Source organism: Carcharhinus amblyrhynchos, chromosome 30 (assembly GCF_965287045.1).
Source record: "Carcharhinus amblyrhynchos chromosome 30, sCarAmb.v2.hapA, whole genome shotgun sequence".
Classification (NCBI taxonomy): Eukaryota; Metazoa; Chordata; class Chondrichthyes; order Carcharhiniformes; family Carcharhinidae; genus Carcharhinus; species Carcharhinus amblyrhynchos.
In genome coordinates this window covers 23,498,443-23,515,115 of record NC_137353.1, presented here as the reverse complement: position 1 = coordinate 23,515,115, position 16,673 = coordinate 23,498,443, and the positions used below count along the sequence as shown (strand labels likewise).

General features: G+C 46.9%; 1 protein-coding gene across 5 annotated transcripts in view; it reads left to right on the top strand.

Moving 5' to 3' along the window:
- Positions 1-16,673, top strand: part of kazna (kazrin, periplakin interacting protein a) — a 610,507-nt gene that overhangs the window by 542,726 nt on the left and 51,108 nt on the right. For all 5 annotated transcript variants that reach the window (XM_080214942.1, XM_080214943.1, XM_080214944.1 and 2 more), the window contains one exon: positions 16,150-16,355. In XM_080214942.1, the coding sequence (XP_080071068.1) occupies positions 16,150-16,355 (206 nt within the window). The remainder of the gene's footprint in view (positions 1-16,149; positions 16,356-16,673) is intronic.

Below are 16,673 nucleotides of genomic sequence, written 5' to 3'. Positions count from 1 at the left end.
CAGAGCGCGTCATTGGGCTCAGCACTCGAATCAGAGAGCAGACCATTCGGCCCATTGTGCCTGTGCTGGCTGAAAGATCCATCCAATTATTTGCATCCCCTCCCACCGTTCCGTCACCACGTCCTTGACCATTATCCCCCTTCAAACCTTTATCCAGCTCCCTTCTGATAGTGGTTCTTAACTCAGATTGCACCATCCGTCCTGGCAGTGTATTCCAGATCGTAACGATTGCTGTGTACAAAAACATTTATATTTATATGGCCTCTGATTCTCTTGTCAGTTAAAATCTGTGCCTTTCTGCCAATTTGATCTGATTTATTCTAGCAAAGCTCTTCATAATTTTGACCTCTGTCAAATCTCCCTTTGACCCTCTCTGCTTAGAGGAGTCAATACCAGCTCCTCCGGCCTCTGCACAAAACTCAAGCCCCCTCCCCATCCCTGGTACCATTCTAGTAAATTTGCACCCTCTCTAAGACCCTTCCTGAAATATGATGCCCAGAATTGCCCCTCTTGCCCCAGCCTGGGCCTAACCAGTGCTTTAATTAGGTTCGGCGTAACTTCCCTGCTGTAGTTCCCTGTGCCTCTATTATTAAGAATGTGGAGATGCCAGTGTTGGACTGGGGGTAAGCACAGTAACCAGTCTCACAACACCGGGTTAAAGTCCAACGGGTTTAATTGGCAGCACAAGCTTTCGGAGCACTGCCCCTTCATCAGGTGAGTGAGAGTTGTGTTCACAAACGGGGCATATATAGACACAAACTCAATTTACAAGATTGGAATGCGAGTCTTTACAGGTAATCACATTATCTGTAATAATGTGAGTGGAGAGAGGGCCAAGCACAGGTTAAAGAGATGTGCATTGTCTCCCCCCACAGTTAGTAAGATTTTGCAAGCCCAGGCAAAATCTGGTGTTGTGAGACTTCTTACTCTGTTATCGAGCCAGACTTTCCATGGATGTTCTTCACATCCGTCTTGACTTGTCTCACCATCTTCGAACAACCTAATCAAATACACCCTTAGATCGTTCAGTGCTTGCACCCGCTCTTAGATCGTACCATTTGGTTTACATTGTCTCTGCTAATTCCGCCCACCAAAATTTAACCCCTCCACCTTATTGTCCACTAAATTTCGTCTACCATCTCTTTGCCTAATTCACCAGCCTGGCTGTATCCTCCTGAGGTCTGTTATTGTTGCCCTCCCTGTTTGCTGCTTCTCTGAGTTCTGTGCTAACTGCAAACAGGGAAATGAAAGCATATAAAGGTGACACAGTGGCACAGTGATTAGCACGACTGCCTCGCAGCACCAGGGACCCAGATTCAATTCACTGTCTGTGTGGAGTTCACTTTGTGTCTGCGTGAGTTTCCTCCGGGTGCTCCGGTTTCCTCCCACAATCCAAAGATGTGCAGGTTAGGTGGATTGGCCATGTTAAATTGCCCCTTAGTGTCCTAGGATGTGTACGTTAGATGGATTACCCGTGTATGGGGTTACAGGGATAGGGTTGAAGAAAAGGTCTGGGGCAGATGCTCTGTGAGAGAGTCGGTGCAGACTCGATGGGCCAAATGGCCTCCTTCTGTATTGTTGGGATTCGATGGATTTAATAGAATCATAGAATCCCTACAGTGCAGAAGGAGGCCATTTGACCCATCGAGTCTGCACCAACCACAATCCCACCCAGGCCCTACCCCATAACCCCACATACTTACCACACCAATCCCCCTGACACTAAGGGCAATTTATCATGGCCAATCAACCTAACTAACCCTCACATCTTAGGACTATGAGAGGAAACCGGAGCACCCAAAGGAAACCCACGCAGACACAGGGAGAATGTGCAGACTCCACACAGACAGTGATCCGAGGCCGGAACTGAACCCGGGATCCTGGCGCTGTGAGGCAGCAGTGCTAACCACTGTGCCACCGTGTCGCCCAATGCAGAATATCCATCTAAATGAGTGTGGTCCCAACACTGACAACTGAGAAACACCTTGCATAAGAAACACCTTGCATATTTCCCTCTTGTGCAAACAAAGGCAGTTCATGAATAACCTGCTTTCTGTCTGCTTTGGGTCTCTCAGGAATGAAGGGATATGGGGACAGCAAGGAAGAAGATCAGCCATGATCATATTGAACGGCAGAGCAGGCTCGATGGGCAATATGGAGTAACCAACCCTTCTCCTATTTCTTGTGATCTCCTGCTCTTGTGCTCCTTATTTAATTAATTTCTTATTCCTGCAACACTACCTCTTAACTCATAATGGCTTCAATTTTGTTGACAAGAATAATACATGGTACCTTTTCTAAAACTTTTGTAAGTTTGTACATTCAAAATCAACTGTATTATCCTCATCAACCCTCTCTTGTCACTTCATCAAACAACCAGTCAGTTTAGTCAAACATGCTTTGTCTTTTAAATTTTCCCCAGGCCAAAACCCCTTTCCAACTCTCAGGAATTATCCCTTCACTGGTTGGGTATTTTCACATTTGAATGCTGCTTGTCCTTTTCCCCACAATTAATTATATTGTGATCACTGTTTCCCAAATGCTCCCCCCACCACTCAACCACACCTCACTTTCTCCACTCAGTTCCTTAAAAGCAGATCCAGCACTGCTTCCTTCCCTCGCTGGGGTTGTGCTGCATCTTGCTCAAGAAAGCTCTCAGACGAGGACAAAGCTCTTGGATGTGTCCTTGGAGATGAGAAGCTTTCGCCACAGAGATGAGTTCTAAACACACAGTCGTCCAAGCTATTTTGTATCTGGGTAGAACATGTGCTGACTAACCTCAACAAACTGTGCTCCCACATAGTAGTTGTGTTTCTGACAGTCTGGAACATCCTGATACAAGCAGCAAAAAATAATATTCTTTAATAATATATTTTCCCCTAAGCATTAGATAAAATGACTGTCACAGCTGAGAAATACAAATTAATTCAGTCTTGGATAAACCTATTTTAAAAACTTGTACAGTGATGTATTGTTGACAACCCTGAGGCTCTTAATTATATTCCTGAAACTCTGTCTGAGCAGTGTGACTGTGTGTCAGGGATGTGCCTGATTGTGAGCAGTGTGACTGTGTGTCAGAGATGTGTCTGATTGTGAGCAGTGTGACTGTGTGTCAGAGATGTGTCTGATTGTGAGCAGTGTGACTGTGTCGGGGATGTGTCTGATTGTGAGCAGTGTGACTCTGTGTCAGGGATGTGCCTGATTGTGAGCAGTGTGACTGTGTGTCAGAGATGTGTCTGATTGTGAGCAGTGTGACTGTGTGTTAGAGATGTGTCTGATTGTGAGCAGTGTGACTGTGTGTCAGAGATGTGTCTGATTGTGAGCAGTGTGACTCTGTGTCAGGGATGTGCCTGATTGTGAGCAGTGTGACGTGTGTCAGAGATGTGTCTGATTGTGAGCAGTGTGACTGTGTGTCGGGGATGTATCTGATTGTGAGCAGTGTGACTGTGTATCAGAGATGTGTCTGATTGTGAGCAGTGTGACTCTGTGTCAGAGATGTGTCCGATTGTGAGCAGTGTGACTCTGTGTCAGAGATGTGTCTGATTGTGAGCAGTGTGACTGTGTGTCGGGGATGTATCTGATTGTGAGCAGTGTGACTGTGTGTCAGAGTTGTGTCTGATTGTGAGCAGTGTGACTGTGTGTCGGGGATGTATCTGATTGTGAGCAGTGTGACTGTGTGTCAGAGATGTGTCTGATTGTGAGCAGTGTGACTGTGTGTCGGGGATGTATCTGATTGTGAGCAGTGTGACTGTGTGTTAGAGATGTGTCTGATTGTGAGCAGTGTGACTCTGTGTCAGAGATGTGTCTGATTGTGAGCAGTGTGACTCTGTGTCAGAGATGTGTCTGATTGTGAGCAGTGTGACTGTGTGTCGGGGATGTATCTGATTGTGAGCAGTGTGACTGTGTGTCAGAGTTGTGTCTGATTGTGAGCAGTGTGACTGTGTGTCAGAGATGTGTCTGATTGTGAGCAGTGTGACTGTGTGTTGGGGATGTGTCTGATTGTGAGCAGTGTGACTGTGTGTCGGGGATGTGTCTGATTGTGAGCAGTGTGACTGTGTGTCGGGGATGTGTCTGATTATGAGCAGTGTGACTGTGTGTCGGGGATGTGTCTGATTGTGAGTGTGGATTGTCAGCAGACGCTTCGGAAGGGCACTGTTCTGTGACAGAAAACCCCCCAGCCTCATGCCAAATCTGTCCTCTGAATTCATCGCTCTGTAATTGTGAAAGATATTAATCCTCCCTGCTTCCTGACTGCTATTGCTGCTGCTCTCTCTCCCCTGGCCCACTCTGATCCTGATGACTTATATCTGTTTCACAAGCAGCGTGGATATAAAACCCAACTTGTACTCACTGGCAGTGAATAGAATTTGTAGTCAGATCCCACTCGTGTGATTCTCACATACCATCAATAAGTGCTGGTATTCTCACTGACATTGTAACCTCAGCATTAAAGCAGGATTTGAGAAGTCTCTGTGCTTTATGTCCCTCGTCCTCTGATGGTGTAAGCCTCTATCGCCCAGTGTACAGATCGACTGCTGCTGATTGGCTTCTGTAACCTGTCCCAAACTCCATTTTATTTCAAAACCATCGGCAAGCCGTTTGTTGCTGGAAGACATCACAGTCACAGCGACCTGATCAACACACACACACACAAACACACACTCACTCACACACACACACACTCACTCACACACACACACACTCACTCACACACACACTCACTCACTCACACACACACACACTCACACACACACACTCACACACACACTCACTCACACACACACACACTCACTCACTCACACACACACACACTCACACACACACACACACACACTCACTCACACACACACACTGACACACACTCACACGCACGCACACACACACGCACACACAGACACAGACAAACAGACAGACACACACTGACACACCCACAGACACACACAGTCACACACACAGACAGATGCACACAGACAGACATACACAGACACAAACACACACACACACACAAACAGGACACACACAGACACACACACAGACAGACAGACACAAACAGACAGACAGACACTGACACACCTACAGACACACACAGTCACACACATAGACAGATGCACACAGACAGATATACACACATACACGTACACATGCACATACACACACAGGCACACACACAAACAGACAGATACACACAGACAGACACACACACTGACACATACAGACAGACACACATAGACAGCCACTCACAGACAGGCACACACAGACAGACACACACATAGACAGACACTCACAGACAGACACACACAGACAGACAGACGTAGACAGATAGCTATAAATGGACACTTACAGACAGACACACATGGACAGACACAGACAGACAGACAGACACAGACAGATACATAGAGACACGCACACACAGACACATGAATACATGCACAGATACACACGCATTGACATAAACCCACCTACACATATTGACAGGTGGAATACATGCACAGACACACACACATACACGCTTCAACATACATACACAGACAGATGCAAACATAGGCATACATACACGTGTAAATGCACACACACACATACGTAGGCAGACATGCATGTGGAAACACACCCACACACATGCTCCCTCCAAGCTGGGCTTTCCAATTGGCTGCTTTGTAATCCAATCCATCCAAACACACTCCCAATAATTAGCATGACATTCAGAGTGAATCTAATAAACCAGAGCTCAGGGCCAGATACTGGTGTTCAATGTTTAGAATAGAAATGTATTGAATGGAACCCAGAAATTAAATTAAATATTCGGCAGATATAAAATGGACCTGAGCTGCTTTTGGGAAAAGCCGTGGACTGCTCGGTGATGGAGTGGTTAGCACTGCTGTCTCACAGCGCCAGGGTCCCGGGTTCGATTCCGGCCTTGAGTCACTGTCTGTGCGGAGTTTGCATGTTCTCCCTGTATCCGCATGGGTTTCCTCCGGGTGCTCCAGTTTCCTCCCAGACTCTAAACAGGTGGATTGGCTAAATTGCCCCTTGGTGTTGGGGGGTGGGGGGGGCGGGGGGGGGCGGTGTTAGCAGCGTAAATACATGGGGTTAAGAGGGTAGGGCCTGAGTGGGATAGTTGTTGGTTTAGGCTCCTTCTGTGCTGTAAGGATTCTATGTCCAGGTTAGGTGAATTGGCCATGCCAAATTGCCCCTCAGTATCCCACTTTGTGGGGGGCAGGTATGAGTAGGGTGAATATGTTGGGTTATGGTCTGAGTGGGATGCTGTGCTGGAAAGTCACTCAATGGGCTGAATGGCCTTTTCCTGTAAGAATTTTCTGATTGGCGTTTTGGTACAGAAGGAGAAAGATTAGCTTGATGGATAGCATCTGATGTCTGTTTCTGCAGCACAGACTCAGGGTGATCTGCTGAGGCTTTCTTGGCTGGGATGTGGATTTAAATCAAGAACTTAATTAAAATATGAATAATATATTTTTAGAATGCTGTTAAGTGGTATTTTCAGTTCTTAATTAACATGTGACATGAGCAGTGTTGCTGTGTGATAACGGCACACACTAATAAGATCTCATTGCTCAGCGTCTCCCTGAACAGGGGCTATAATCTGAATGCAAACAGCCTTAGTTTTATCAAAGACCCTGACCCTTCACACCCCACCCATTCAAATACCTCCTCACCATCTCACAACACTCCAATGCTCCTCACGCCACCTCATAACCACCCCCCCCACCAGCTCCTTAGCCACTCACTCAGTGTCCACTATGGGCACATCTCAGGAGCTATGTGGAGATTTAAAATAATTAACTTCTAACTAGCTAATATAGTTCTCACTCATACACGCAGAAATGAAATTCTCATACAGGCAAACCTGTATGAGAAATCCACTCAAATGGTTAATGCATTACAAAAATAAACCAGCTTCTATTCAGTAATCACATCAAAGGCAGCTAATCCTTCAATAGCCCCCTAAAACTGTCAATCGAAATGCAACCTCAGCCTCTTTGCTGGGATAAGAAGTTTTGGACAATTTGGAAGCCAGGCAAGCATTCATAAAATGGGCTCAGCTCTAATAAAATCACTAGGGAAATATCAACAATGAAGTCTTTTGCAACTGAAATGTCTTTTTCTAAGTTGAACCAGATGGCCTGTTAATCAAACTACCCCAACAATGTGCATTTCTTTTAGTCGAATTGACAAATGCTGCCTGTTCTTTTAGTTAATAAAGGGCAGGGAATTTAAATAACTTTGAATTATGACACTTAAATAGACCTTATCCACCCTGTAAGATTGGTTGCATCTCTTCGATGATTTTCGACTCCTGGCCTGCAGTTTAAGTTCCTTGGAACAACCGAAATGGAACCTGTTTTTAAACCAGCACTCATTATTAAACAAGCCAGTGCATTTGTTTTCCATCCCCCTTACCCTGCTGGCGAAAATATTATCCAAATCCAGCATGTTTAATGCTTTTTGGAGTCACCCTGACTCCACAAAAATGCAACCCTGAAGGAAAAAATATGCCAGCAGTGTTATCCAAGCGCGCAGATGTGATGATTTGTGACTTGCCTGTGAACTTCAAGGTAGGGGTAGAACGCCAAGTGAAAGATACCTTCTTATCTGGTTGACTGTGTCGTGTGAATAGAAAGTTCTGCGGGCAGCTTCCCCTTTTTAAAGACAGTCTGTCCCTCTGGAAAGGGCGCTGTACTGAGTTATAAGATGCTGAATACTATTGCTGCAATATCAAACAGGGAAGATTGTACCGCAATCTTCATGGTGCAGATGGAGAGGAGCAGAGGCACCCTGATCCCAAGGTCACCCTTGCCTTTGACAAGGTACCGCATGGTGGGTTGTTGCATAAAGTTAATTCTCATGGGATCCAGGGTGAAGTATCTAAATGGATACAAAATTGGCTTCTTGACAAAAGCCAGAGTGTGGTTGTAGAGAGTTGTTTCTCAAACTGTGACCAACGGTGTGCCTCAGGGATCAGTGCTGGGTCCACTGTTATTTGTCATTTATATTAATGATTTGGATGAGAATATAGGGGTCATGGTTAGTAAGTTTGCAGATGACACCAAGATTGATGGCATAGCAAACAGTGAAGAAAGTTATCTCCAATTACAGCGGGATCTTGATCAATTGGGCCAGTGAGCTGACGAATGCCAGATGGAGTTTAATTTAGACAAATGTGAGGTGATGCATTTTGGTAGATTGAACCAGGGCAGGATTTACTCAGTTAATGGTAGGGCGTTGGGGAGGGTTACAGAACAAAGAGATCTAGGGGCACATGTTCATAGCTCCTTGAAAGTGGAGTCACAGGTGGACAGAGTGGTGAAGAAGGTAGTCAGCGTGCTTGGTTTCATCAGCCTGAACATTGAATACAGGAGTTGGGACGTCTTGTTGAAGTTGTACAAGACATTGGTAAGGCCACACTTGGAATACTGTGTACAGTTCTGGTCACCCTATTATAGAAAGGATATTATTAAACTAGGAAGACTGCAGAAAAGATTTATTAGGATGCTACCAGGACTTGATGGATTGAGTTATAAGGAGAGGTTGAATAGACTGGGACATTTTTCTCTGGGGCGTAGGAAGCTGAGGGGTGACCTTATAGAGGTCTAGAAAATAATGAGGGGCATAGACAAGGTGGATAATCAGTATCTTTTCCCAAAGGTAAGGGAGTCTAAAACTAGAGGGCATAGGTGTAAGTAAGAGGGGAGAGATACAAAAGTGTCCAGAGGGGCAATTTTTTCACACAGAGGGTGGTGAGTGTCTGGAACAAGCTGCCAGAGGTAGTAATAGAGGCAGCTACAATTTTATCTTTTAAATAGCATTTAGATAGTGACATGGGTATGGAGGGATATGGGACAAATGTGGGCAATTGGGATTAGTTTAGGGGATTAAAAAAAAAGAGCTGCATGGACAAGTTGGGCCATGATGTAAACCTCAATGAGTATGACTGTATGACAGAGGGATGGGGAGAAGGTTCCAAGAGGTTCAATTCCTGGCATCTGGATCTGAGGTTCTGGCAGCAAGAAGTCCAATGACCTCGTGCTGCTGGCCAAGGTTAGTGAATACATCTTCCCGATGCCATCCTCTGCCCACCATTCCTTGCTGCTAAACACACTGCACAACCCTCATCACTCACTCACCAACAATCCCTCAGGATTGAGCTCTAACGTCCAAAGACTCCATCTCACCCTCACACACACCTACCCATGCTGCCAGCCTCACACTATTTCCACACACCTTCAGCAGTGGGCAGACACGCCACCCAGACAGTGGGCATCGCAATCACTGATATTCTGCGCTCCCTCTTGCAAGACCAGGTGGTAAGGGGCAGAGCAGAAGCTGCAAGGGTCACGGCTCCCTGCATCCCCTCAGGAGGTGATGGCTTCCTGCCTCATGGAGACCTTGGCACCCAACATCATTGAGGACATCATAGAATCACACAGCATGGAAGAGGCCCTTCGGCCCATTGAGTCAGCACCAACACACAAAAAACCTGACCTCCCACCTCATCCAGCACTTGGTCCCATAGCCCTGAATGTTATGACGTGCCGAGTGCTCATCCAGGTACTTTTCAAAGGATGTGAGGCAACCCACCCCCACCACCCTCCCAGTCACCACCCTCTGGGTAAAAAGGTTTTCCCTTACATCCCCTCGAAACCTCCAGCCCCTCACCTTGAAGCGATGTCCCCTCATACTGACCCTTCAGCTGAGGGGAACAGCTCCTGCCTATCCACTCCGTCCTTGTCTCTCATAATCTTGTTCACCTCGATCCGGTCGCCCCTCAGTCTTCTCTGCTCCAATGAAAACAACCCAAGCTTATCCAACCTCTCTTCATATCTGAAATACTCCATCCCAAAACACGACAGCTGGGAACTAAATGCTGAGGATAGCTTGAGAAGGACAGGCTGAATCTGCGGAGAGATGCCACAGGATCAGGTTGAAGAGTGCTCACCTAATGTCCTAACCAATATCTAGCCTTCAATCCACATCATCACACAACCTCTCGTCAGATGGTTAGAATATTGGCTGGCAGCGGCAGTTACTGTGTACACATTCTGGCAGCGGCAGTTGATGTGTACACATTCTGGCAGCGGCAGTTGCTGTGTACACATTGTGGCAGCGGCAGTTGATGTGTACACATTCTGACAGCGGCAGTTGCTGTGTACATATTGCTGGCAGCTTGTGAGTACACAGAAGTCTCATAACACCAGGTTAAAGTCCAACAGGTTTACCTGGTAGCAAACGCCACTAGCTTTTGGAGCGCTGCCCCTGGACTTTAACCTGGTGTTGTGAGAATTCTTACTGCATTTACCCCAGTACAATGCCAGCATCTTCACATCATGACTACCAACTTGTGTGTACACATTACTGGCAGCAGCAGTTGCTGTGTACACATTAATGGCAGTGGCAGCTTGCTGTGTACACATTGCTGGCAGCGGCAGTTTGCTGTGTACACATTACTGGTAGCGGCAGCTTGCTGTGTACACATTGCTGGCAGCGGCAGCTTGCTGTGTACACATTGCTGGCAGTGGCAGCTTGCTGTGTACACATTACTGGCAGTGACATCTTGCTGTGTACACATTGCTGGCAGCGGCAGCTTGCTGTGTACACATTGCTGGCAGCGGCAGCTTGCTGTGTACACATTGCTGGCAGCGGCAGCTTGCTGTATACACATTGCTGGCAGCGGCAGCTTGCTGTATACACATTGCTGGCAGCGGCAGCTTGCTGTGTACACATTGCTGGTAGCGGCAGCTTGCTGTATACACATTGCTGGCAGCGGCAGCTTGCTGTGTACACATTGCTGGCAGTGGCAGCTTGCTGTGTACACATTACTGGCAGTGACATCTTGCTGTGTACACATTGCTGGCAGCGGCAGCTTGCTGTGTACACATTGCTGGCAGCGGCAGCTTGCTGTGTACACATTGCTGGCAGCGGCAGCTTGCTGTGTACACATTACTGGCAGTGGCAGCTTGCTGTGTACACATTGCTGGCAGCGGCAGCTTGCTGTGTACACATTGCTGGCAGCGGCAGCTTGCTGTGTACACATTACTGGCAGTGGCAGCTTGCTGTGTACACATTGCTGGCAGCGGCAGCTTGCTGTGTACACATTGCTGGCAGCGGCAGCTTGCTGTGTACACATTACTGGCAGTGGCAGCTTGCTGTGTACACATTGCTGGCAGTGGCAGCTTGCTGTGTACACATTGCTGATGTAATTCCTGCATTACAAGGATGCCAAGCCTAAAAGAATTCATCACTGGCTATAAAGCATATTGGGACAACGTGACACCACAAAATAGTGCCCAATCACGTCTATTCATTGAAGCCATACCCACTTTATAATATTGTTAATATCCCACTCTCCTCAATATCCCTGTTAATATCCCACTCCCCGCAGTATCAGTGTTAATATCCCACTCCCCTCAGTATCAGTGTTAATATCCCACTCCCCTCAGTATCAGTGTTAATATCCCACTCCCCTCAGTGTCAGTGTTAATATCCCACTCCCCTCAGTGTCAGTGTTAATATCCCACTCCCCTCAGTGTCAGTGTTAATATCCCACTCCCCTCAGTATCAGTGTTAATATCCCACTCCCCTCAGTGTCAGTGTTAATATCCCACTCCCCTCAGTATCAGTGTTAATATCCCACTCCCCTCAGTATCAGTGTTAATATCCCACTCCCCTCAGTGTCAGTGTTAATATCCCACTCCCCTCAGTATCAGTGTTAATATCCCACTCCCCTCAGTATCAGTGTTAATATCCCACTCCCCTCAGTGTCAGTGTTAATATCCCACTCCCCTCAGTATCAGTGTTAATATCCCACTCCCCTCAGTATCAGTGTTAATATCCCACTCCCCTCAGTGTCAGTGTTAATATCCCACTCCCCTCAATGTCAGTGTTAATATCCCACTCCGCTCAGTATCAGTGTTAATATCCCACTCCCCTCAGTATCAGTGTTAATATCCCACTCCCCTCAGTATCAGTGTTAATATCCCACTCCCCTCAGTATCAGTGTTAATATCCCACTCCCCTCAGTATCAGTGTTAATATCCCACTCCCCTCAGTATCAGTGTTAATATCCCACTCCCCTCAGTATCAGTGTTAATATCCCACTCCCCTCAGTATCAGTGTTAATATCCCACTCCCCTCAGTATCAGTGTTAATATCCCACTCCCCTCAATATCCCTGTTAATATCCCACCCCCCTCAGTATCAGTGTTAATATCCCACTCCCCTCAGTATCAGTGTTAATATCCCACTCCCCTCAGTATCAGTGTTAATATCCCACTCCCCTCAGTATCAGTGTTAATATCCCACTCCCCTCAGTATCAGTGTTAATATCCCACCCCCCTCAGTGTCAGTGTTAATATCCCACTCCCCTCAGTATCAGTGTTAATATCCCACCCCCCTCAGTATCAGTGTTAATAGCCCACTCCCCTCAGTATCAGTGTTAATATCCCACTCCCCTCAGTATCAGTGTTAATATCCCACTCCCCTCAGTGTCAGTGTTAATATCCCACTCCCCTCAGTATCAGTGTTAATATCCCACCCCCCTCAGTATCAGTGTTAATATCCCACTCCCCTCAGTGTCAGTGTTAATATCCCACTCCCCTCAGTATCAGTGTTAATATCCCACTCCCCTCAGTATCCGTGTTAATATCCCACTCCCCTCAGTGTCAGTGTTAATATCCCACTCCTCTCAGTGTCAGTGTTAATATCCCACTCCCCTCAGTATCAGTGTTAATATCCCACTCCCCTCAGTGTCAGTGTTAATATCCCACTCCCCTCAGTATCAGTGTTAATATCCCACTCCCCTCAGTGTCAGTGTTAATATCCCACCCCCCTCAGTGTCAGTGTTAATATCCCACCCCCCTCAGTATCAGTGTTAATATCCCACTCCCCTCAGTGTCAGTGTTAATATCCCACCCCCCTCAGTATCAGTGTTAATATCCCACTCCCCTCAGTATCAGTGTTAATATCCCACTCCCCTCAGTGTCAGTGTTAATATCCCACCCCCTTCAGTATCAGTGTTAATATCCCACTCCCCTCAGTATCAGTGTTAATATCCCACTCCCCTCAGTATCAGTGTTAATATCCCACTCCCCTCAGTATCAGTGTTAATATCCCACTCCCCTCAGTGTCATTGTTAATATCCCACTCCCCTCAGTATCAGTGTTAATATCCCACTCCCCTCAGTGTCAGTGTTAATATCCCACTCCCCTCAGTATCAGTGTTAATATCCCACTCCCCTCAGTATCAGTGTTAATATCCCACTCCCCTCAGTATCAGTGTTAATATCCCACTCCCCTCAGTATCAGTGTTAATATCCCACTCCCCTCAGTGTCATTGTTAATATCCCACTCCCCTCAGTATCAGTGTTAATATCCCACTCCCCTCAGTGTCAGTGTTAATATCCCACTCCCCTCAGTATCAGTGTTAATATCCCACTCCCCTCAGTATCAGTGTTAATATCCCACTCCCCTCAGTATCAGTGTTAATATCCCACTCCCCTCAGTATCAGTGTTAATATCCCACTCCCCTCAGTATCAGTGTTAATATCCCACTCCCCTCAGTGTCAGTGTTAATATCCCACCCCCCTCAGTATCAGTGTTAATATCCCACTCCCCTCAGTATCAGTGTTAATATCCCACTCCCCTCAGTGTCAGTGTTAATATCCCACTCCCCTCAGTATCAGTGTTAATATCCCACTCCCCTCAGTATCAGTGTTAATATCCCACTCCCCTCAGTATCAGTGTTAATATCCCACTCCCCTCAGTATCCGTGTTAATATCCCACTCCCCTCAGTGTCAGTGTTAATATCCCACTCCTCTCAGTGTCAGTGTTAATATCCCACTCCCCTCAGTATCAGTGTTAATATCCCACTCCCCTCAGTGTCAGTGTTAATATCCCACTCCCCTCAGTATCAGTGTTAATATCCCACTCCCCTCAGTGTCAGTGTTAATATCCCACCCCCCTCAGTGTCAGTGTTAATATCCCACCCCCCTCAGTATCAGTGTTAATATCCCACTCCCCTCAGTGTCAGTGTTAATATCCCACCCCCCTCAGTATCAGTGTTAATATCCCACTCCCCTCAGTATCAGTGTTAATATCCCACTCCCCTCAGTGTCAGTGTTAATATCCCACCCCCTTCAGTATCAGTGTTAATATCCCACTCCCCTCAGTATCAGTGTTAATATCCCACTCCCCTCAGTATCAGTGTTAATATCCCACTCCCCTCAGTATCAGTGTTAATATCCCACTCCCCTCAGTGTCATTGTTAATATCCCACTCCCCTCAGTATCAGTGTTAATATCCCACTCCCCTCAGTGTCAGTGTTAATATCCCACTCCCCTCAGTATCAGTGTTAATATCCCACTCCCCTCAGTATCAGTGTTAATATCCCACTCCCCTCAGTATCAGTGTTAATATCCCACTCCCCTCAGTATCAGTGTTAATATCCCACTCCCCTCAGTGTCATTGTTAATATCCCACTCCCCTCAGTATCAGTGTTAATATCCCACTCCCCTCAGTGTCAGTGTTAATATCCCACTCCCCTCAGTATCAGTGTTAATATCCCACTCCCCTCAGTATCAGTGTTAATATCCCACTCCCCTCAGTATCAGTGTTAATATCCCACTCCCCTCAGTATCAGTGTTAATATCCCACTCCCCTCAGTATCAGTGTTAATATCCCACTCCCCTCAGTGTCAGTGTTAATATCCCACCCCCCTCAGTATCAGTGTTAATATCCCACTCCCCTCAGTATCAGTGTTAATATCCCACTCCCCTCAGTGTCAGTGTTAATATCCCACTCCCCTCAGTATCAGTGTTAATATCCCACTCCCCTCAGTGTCAGTGTTAATATCCCACTCCCCTCAGTATCAGTGTTAATATCCCACTCCCCTCAGTATCAGTGTTAATATCCCACTCCCCTCAGTATCAGTGTTAATATCCCACTCCCCTCAGTATCAGTGTTAATATCCCACTCCCCTCAGTATCAGTGTTAATATCCCACCCCCCTCAGTATCAGTGTTAATATCCCACTCCCCTCAGTATCAGTGTTAATATCCCACTCCCCTCAGTGTCAGTGTTAATATCCCACTCCCCTCAGTATCAGTGTTAATATCCCACTCCCCTCAGTATCAGTGTTAATATCCCACTCCCCTCAGTATCAGTGTTAATATCCCACTCCCCTCAGTATCAGTGTTAATATCCCACTCCCCTCAGTATCAGTGTTAATATCCCACTCCCCTCAGTGTCATTGTTAATATCCCACTCCCCTCAGTATCAGTGTTAATATCCCACTCCCCTCAGTGTCAGTGTTAATATCCCACTCCCCTCAGTATCAGTGTTAATATCCCACTCCCCTCAGTATCAGTGTTAATATCCCACTCCCCTCAGTATCAGTGTTAATATCCCACTCCCCTCAGTATCAGTGTTAATATCCCACTCCCCTCAGTATCAGTGTTAATATCCCACTCCCCTCAGTGTCAGTGTTAATATCCCACCCCCCTCAGTATCAGTGTTAATATCCCACTCCCCTCAGTATCAGTGTTAATATCCCACTCCCCTCAGTGTCAGTGTTAATATCCCACTCCCCTCAGTATCAGTGTTAATATCCCACTCCCCTCAGTATCAGTGTTAATATCCCACTCCCCTCAGTGTCAGTGTTAATATCCCACTCCCCTCAGTATCAGTGTTAATATCCCACTCCCCTCAGTATCAGTGTTAATATCCCACTCCCCTCAGTATCAGTGTTAATATTCCAATTTGAATATATCTGTGCGAGGATACGGAGAGTCACACCGACATCATTCGGGAATCCAGAACTCTGTCTGCGGAGAGGCTGCGAATCCTGCAGCTGAACTGAAACCTCCATGGATCCGATCAGCAGATGTCTTTATCAGGTAAAGTTATCAAGGGATTCGGAGCACGGTGAGTGTAGCGAGCTGAGGTATTGGTGAGAATTAATCTAAATGAAAGAGTCAACAGGCCCGCGGGGCCGAATGGCCTACTCCTGTACCAGTGAACCTCTGCTTGGTTTGTCACCTGACAACCGGAAAGGAAAAGAAACGAACTGTGTTTTGCAGCAAGAAGGATCACACACAGGAAAATGTGATGTTTCTGACATGAATGCTCTTGATTCCCTACAGATTCTGACAGTCTGTCCAGCCCCACACACCTGAGCCTCAGCTTGTCGGAGGGGGACGAACAGCTCGACAGGTTACAGCAGGTGGAGATTGCAAGGACGATGCCCATGTCCCAGTGGAAAGCTGGTACCGTGCAGGCCTGGCTGGAGGTCGTCATGGCAATGCCAATGTATATCAAGTCCTGTACGGAGAATGTGAAAAGTGGAAGGGTAAGAATATGAGTATCTGTCAATCGGGCAGAAATCCCCACCACCAACGCCACCACCACCACCACCACCACACCCCCGCCCCCCCACATCCAAACCCAGTGTGTCCTAATGAAGAATCATAGAATTCCTGCAGTGCAGAAGGAGGCCATTCAGCCCATAAGTCTGTTGCGACCTTCTGTCAGAACATCTCACCCAGGCCCCATCGCCATTACCCCGCGTATGTTTGGGTTCATCGTGACCAGAGCGTTCCAATAGGTGTGTGGAACGTAGACCAGTGGAGGCCCAACATCTGGAACGGTTGACAGCTGGGGGCAGGGC